The 5,966-nt window shown below is 33.5% G+C and overlaps 1 protein-coding gene across 1 annotated transcript; it reads right to left on the bottom strand.

The window, feature by feature from the left end:
• Nucleotides 1-4,751: 4,751 nt before the first annotated feature.
• LOC135071464 (large ribosomal subunit protein mL55) lies at nucleotides 4,752-5,750 on the bottom strand. Its single transcript, XM_063965247.1, has 2 exons — nucleotides 5,511-5,750; nucleotides 4,752-5,038 (listed from the first exon to the last, which is right to left on the bottom strand). Exons 1-2 carry the CDS (start codon nucleotides 5,703-5,705, stop codon nucleotides 4,895-4,897), a joined length of 339 nt encoding a protein of 112 aa, XP_063821317.1. The 5' UTR covers nucleotides 5,706-5,750; the 3' UTR covers nucleotides 4,752-4,894.
• Between the last annotated feature and the right edge of the window lie 216 nt (nucleotides 5,751-5,966).

Below are 5,966 nucleotides of genomic sequence, written 5' to 3'. Positions count from 1 at the left end.
TAATTATCGCTACCGTTGGTGACGATATTGTGGTCATGGCACTCATGGCAGAGTTGCTGGAAGACCTCGGCACAATGCTCAAAGTCCTTAATCGAATATATCGGAACAGGTAGGCATTCGGATGAATACGAACAAAATGAAGCTTATGTCGAACTGCGCCCTACTTAGTTTCGTTTCGGAGCTTGATTCTCGAGATTGTCTACCTTAGACAAACGATTAATAGCCCGACGGATTAGCAAGCTGAAATGGCAATGGGCAGCTAGGGCACGTAGCGTAGTACGCCGAATAGAGTTATCTTCTATATATATAAAAATGAAACCCGTTTCGCGTTGTCACGGCATCACGTGTGAACGGCTGAACCGATTTCGATAATTCTTTTTTTTTAATGTTTGTGGAAGTCCAAGGATGGTTCTTACGGAAAAAAATATTAAGAAAATCTCTACGCTAAGGCGGTACGAAGTTCGCCGGGTCAGCTAGTCTGCAATAGAAATAAAGACGAGAGATACGAAGATTCAAGTAGAACAGAAAAAGAAAGACGTAACAGACTCAAACTATAAAAATCAGGAAAAACGTTGACGACCCTCGATAGAGTTAGAAACCAGTTTTAACTGTGACAAAACAGACTGTACCTTACTTCCGATTCTTGATCGTACACTGATTCCATAGAAAGTTACAAAGTGTATACTAATAACTTTTTAAAGTGAACAAAAAAAATCATCAAGCCCGATGGACTGATCTTTGTGTCAGATGGTTATGGTGGTAGTACTACTGACACATATATTTTTGATACTGCCTTGTATAGTTCACATCTTTGACTTTAATAAATTTTAGCTGAGATCCAACTTGCACAACAGTTTTCGTTGTCCAATAGCACGCTACTTCGGTACAAGCGGGATCTTCACTACGTCTATACATATAACCTTAAAACCAATTAATGCCATTGTATGTTTGCATTCTTCATTGCTTTCTGCACAAACTCCGCATTCCAGATTTTCCAATTTTTCGTTATCTCCAGCACAAACAAATGTACAATGATATGCCGTAGCTCTAACTTTGTGTTCAGGTGTAGTAACTCTTGTTTTTACTGTACACTGCGGATATAGTCTTTTCAAATGAACTTACCCTACGAGTATTACATTAGATATGTCCATAATTCGATAGTTAGATAGTTAGTCTATAACACGACTGGACGTGATCGTCCAACTCTGTAAAAATAAAATATTAAGACATAACGTTGATAAATTATTGATGGGTATTATTTTTTATCGATAACCCACAGCAATCTGACTGACAGCACTAGTACTTTTACTTTTAACTAGACAGAACTTTTATAATCTACCTCAAATACTACAAAAAGCGTAAATACTAAATACTCAATTATTTATTGCATCCATAATAATAGGTTCACTTATTATACCTTGCAAGTTTTAGCACTTGGATTTCTGCAATAATATAGGTACTTTGCATGTTTTCTGAAAGTATCCGCAACCATAAGTAAATCTACTTTCGGAAGATTATTTGGTTGGCATCAGATACGGTTAATATAAATAAAAAATGTATCGAAATGAACGAAAATAAGTTTACAGAGCGCAGCTAGCACCCGCGCCGCCCGTCCGTCGTTGCCCAACGAGCGGTGTGACGTCATCGCCCGTATTCCAGGGGTGCTATCAGTTTTCGCGCGTTCCCATATTGAATTGCTTATAAAATATTCAATTTTCGTGATATCAACAAAATTTTTTCACAGTTAGTCTTATTTTAGCTTAAAGTTTTTGTTAGGGCTGAAAAAGGGGAATAAATTTTGATTTACATCTTCCTCATTATACACTAGATAATTGTAATACTTCTTGTACAAACTTAAGATGTAAATGCTTTGTTAGTTTTAGCGCAATTTTAAGGCATGGTAATTTTAGTTTCTCACGCACATGAACCCTTAGGAAGCCTTTAGAATTTATTGTCGGAATGTTTAACTCAAGTTTAGTGTTTCGCCGACGTAACATGTGGTGTATTATTAGTCCATTGAATTATTTTTTTAACTGTGTAGGTATTAAGAAACACCAACCGTTGTAATGTCTATCTATTGTTATACTTTCACTTTGTATTATGTTTGCGCCAACCTTTGCCATGTGTTTCATGCTTTGTTTTGTGTGTATCTTCGCGCAGCGCAGCAACACAGCGCGTTGCATGGCACGTCACGCATCAGCTGTTAACTTTTTGATCCGCCATTTTGGTAATTAGGGCTTTAAACAAGGGTCCGACGCTGTTTAACTTGACAGTTATTTAAGCAGTCACTAAGACGTTGGTTAACACTAATTATCGTTTTTAAGTTAAGATATTATTTAATAGACCGTTAAACTGTGTCTTAATTTTAATAAACGTTTATAAGTAAGGCTGTGTGTTATTATACAAGATACAAGTCTTTTTTAGAAATCAGCAGAAATGTCATCAAAAATGGCCAACTGACATAAAAATATTTTTAGTCTGTGAACTAGTGATGCGACAAAACCTCTCGTTAATCGCGAAGTGACATTATTGTAGTACTTGCGTATCATCGCCGCCGCGCCGGGTGATCGTCAAAATACTAAAAATATGCAACAAAATCGCAAAATTGAATGTGATTGTGAACTGATTATGAAATTTTCGAGAACAGGAAACAAACTGTATGCACAGATGTAATCAAAAAACACACTGGACAGTAAAACAATCAATGATATCCGTAAAGTTATTAAACTTCAAATAGTTGCAAAAAGTTCTGTTTGACAGTGTTGCTACTAGTGATATGACATCTCGCTCGCTCAGTTCTTTGTTGCTCTATTCCGCTAGGGAGGTAATTTAAGATGCTATCAATTGAAATAATATTTTTGTTTTCTTTTATTTTATTTACTTATATAGGAAAATAAGCAATGGAACAATACGTAAGCATAATTGCATAAGAAAGTAAAATAATTTCGTTAAAATAAAACCGACTAAAATTAAACTGACTCCGAAAAAGTATACACTAAAAGTAGAAAAATAATTTTACGTTATCTCCAATATTGTCGAAGTTATCGCTGGAAAACTAAACAAAGTATCTTATATTTTTTATTTAAAATTAATCAGTAATGGGAATAAGTGAATACTTAAAATAATATCGATTACATTCGACTTTCTTATCGATTTACAGATTATTCTCTATGACTCACAGGTTACAGCACTGATGTGTCAGAGACAAGTCATAGACAATATGGAGATATATTCTTTGGAGATAACCATGAAGCTACAGATAAAAATGGAGGCCACACTCCGAATACCTACTTGAAGCACAAACTAAGTATCACTATCTCGCTCTCTGTGGGCAGACTCGCTCTTTCTAAATAAACAAAAAATATAAAATTGCTCAATTTCAATGAAACCAATGTAAAATCTTTATTTCTTGACATAGGTATCATTAAAAATGATAAGTGTAATTACTGGTAAAACGTTTTAGGAAGAAATTACTGTAAAAAATGTGAAAAATGTTTACAATAATCCAATGTCGGAAATCACGAAATAAACACTTACGCGTGGAATCTTATGTCACTTCCAGGACACCACGTACTACCGCAACCACGCACTACAAAATTTTGCACCAATTCTTGTGATAAAACAATGATTATTTCCTGTAAACAATCTCAAACGAAATTAACTGCTTAATAAACAAAAAATAGTAAACAACCGCCATGATGGGCCGGATTGGGCCGATGTTGCCACATGGTACCGATTACCCAGGAATTGGGATTGTAATTCCCTGATTCGCCAACACATTAAGCCTAAATGGCCGACAATTTTGTGATTTTTTATTTAACTAGGTAATCTTAGTTTCAAATATTAATTATTTATTTGTTTAACTTCTGATTTGGTTAGTGAATTGACTATTTCGAAGAATTTACAAGGAGATTTAAATCAGAAGATAGCAATACTACAGTTCACACTAAAAAGAGAGGTAGGGCCGCAGAGAGCGAGATAGATATAAGTAGGTATTTGACTCAAGTTTTTGTTCCAACTTTGCCCTCCATTTTTATCTTTAGCTTCATGGAGATAACACATGATTTTAAACGTCAAGTCAATTTGACCACAGATTAGAGAGTATGTCTAAAATTTGACAAGTCTCACAAATTTTCATCGTCCACGTATTTTGCTAAAATAATTTGTTTCAAAGATTGATTTCAAACTTGTATAAACGTGAAAATGAAGTTGGTTTCATGGGCTTGTTAAATAATGTGTATGATATTATGAACACGTAAGTGATTATGGTGTAATTGTGTATGAAAGTGTTTGTTTACATCTCTGCTGGATTCTAAAAAATCAATCAAAAACAGTGTGTTTGGGATAGGGCTAGCAATAATTTAAGGCGATGTTCGATGTTGTGATGTCAATTTTATCGACAAAAATGCCCCCATATGTGGGTAAGACGGACACATAAGAAAAACAAACAATTTTTATGTAGTCACATAAAAACACATTTTAAAAATTAAGCCCCCCCATTCCAAGAGGAGGGGGGTAGGCCCACATATGGGGGCATTTTTGTCGATAAAATTGACATCACAACATCGCTTTAAATTATAGCTAGCCCTATATCCAAAACACACTGTATAATAATATCATAGCATCATCCTATTTTACCACTTGCTAGTCGCGTTCAGGCGATTTAAATTCAAATCAAATCCAAATAATTTTGTCGTAAAGAGGAAATATTATTCATTAACAAGGTCACAAGAAAACTATAGGTAAGGTAGGGTAGGGGACATTATAACAGAAAAGAAGTTATTTTTTTAACTATTAAGCAGCATTTTATTAACTTAGTTACTTATTCACATTTTAATTAACTAATATTCTAATAATAACCCCATTGTCTACTCTAAGATTCGCTTCACTGTTTTCATTTCTTTAAATATTTCAAATATTTCTTTGCATTAAAATTATCTTCTACATCATCTGTTATTTTAACTTTCTTCTTTGGCTTACGTTTTTCCAATCTGATCTTTCTTTGCTCTTCAGAGAGTAATGACAAATCCAGAGGTAACTGAAACAAAAAAAAAATTTAAATGTTATAGGGTTTCCTACAATATTTAATTTTTATCTTTTGTATAGAAATGAAATTCATTTGGCGCATACCAATATCGGATACATATAGAAATTATTATGAAAGATTGTTTATTGGCTATTAATAAGATTGGTTATTATGAAAGCTTTATTTTAATCTAAGTTTATAGGTAAAGTATCTTACTTATAAAATATTATGTGAGAATTAGTGGAAATGGATGGATTAAAGTTTTCACTTGTATTAACTAGGTACTGAAAGGATTTTATTGAAACTTGTATTTTACATCAGAATAACTTAAAGGCTATAATGGTATCACCAGTGTCGGATTTACAGATTAGAATTTTACAGGGAGAGTTAAAAATCTAGAATCTAGCTAGATGAAGGCTACAGTACAGATTTTAAAAAATGTTTTGCTACATAAATTGTACCAATACCAACAAACTTTACTTACCTTTATTATTTTTCTAGGTTCATGATATCGAATATTAATTGAAGAACCATCAGCCAAAACCACTTTAGTAGGATACATTCTTGTGTAAATTTCTCGATGTATTTTAGTAACGCTAGCTACATTATTATTTAAGTAACGCTTTATACAATAATTTACAGCAAAATTTTTCTGACACAGTATTTGTCGTAAATTCATTCTGGCAAATAAACTTACAATTTCTAAATATTTCTGAAATGTAACCCACAGATTAGAGAGTATGATGTAACCTAAAAAATCTGACAGATTTACCCACAGATTACTTCCGTACCGCGCGGGAATAACTTGACATCTCGACCTGCACTTTTTTTTTTTATTAGCTTAAACGTTTCCTCTACCTTATACCCTTCTGGTATAAAAAACTCAACTCGAAATATCCAAAAATACTTGAAATACAGCTCTTGTTCACAAGTAAATATC

The sequence above is a fragment of the Ostrinia nubilalis genome, chromosome 4 (genome assembly GCF_963855985.1).
Source record: "Ostrinia nubilalis chromosome 4, ilOstNubi1.1, whole genome shotgun sequence".
NCBI classification, from domain to species: domain Eukaryota; kingdom Metazoa; phylum Arthropoda; class Insecta; order Lepidoptera; family Crambidae; genus Ostrinia; species Ostrinia nubilalis.
Note: the sequence above shows the minus strand (reverse complement) of the source record. Positions and strands in the feature narration are given on the sequence as shown.

What these genes read in the sequence shown, in the direction of transcription:
- LOC135071464 (XM_063965247.1), bottom strand. Translation starts at nt 5,705, where the DNA reads ATGAATTTACGACAAATACTGTGTCAGAAAAATTTTGCTGTAAATTAT. An exon ending in AACCTAGAAAAATAATAAAG is followed by an intron (nt 5,039 to 5,510) that starts GTAAGTAAAGTT and finishes TTTTTGTTTCAG; the next exon opens with TTACCTCTGGATTTGTCATT.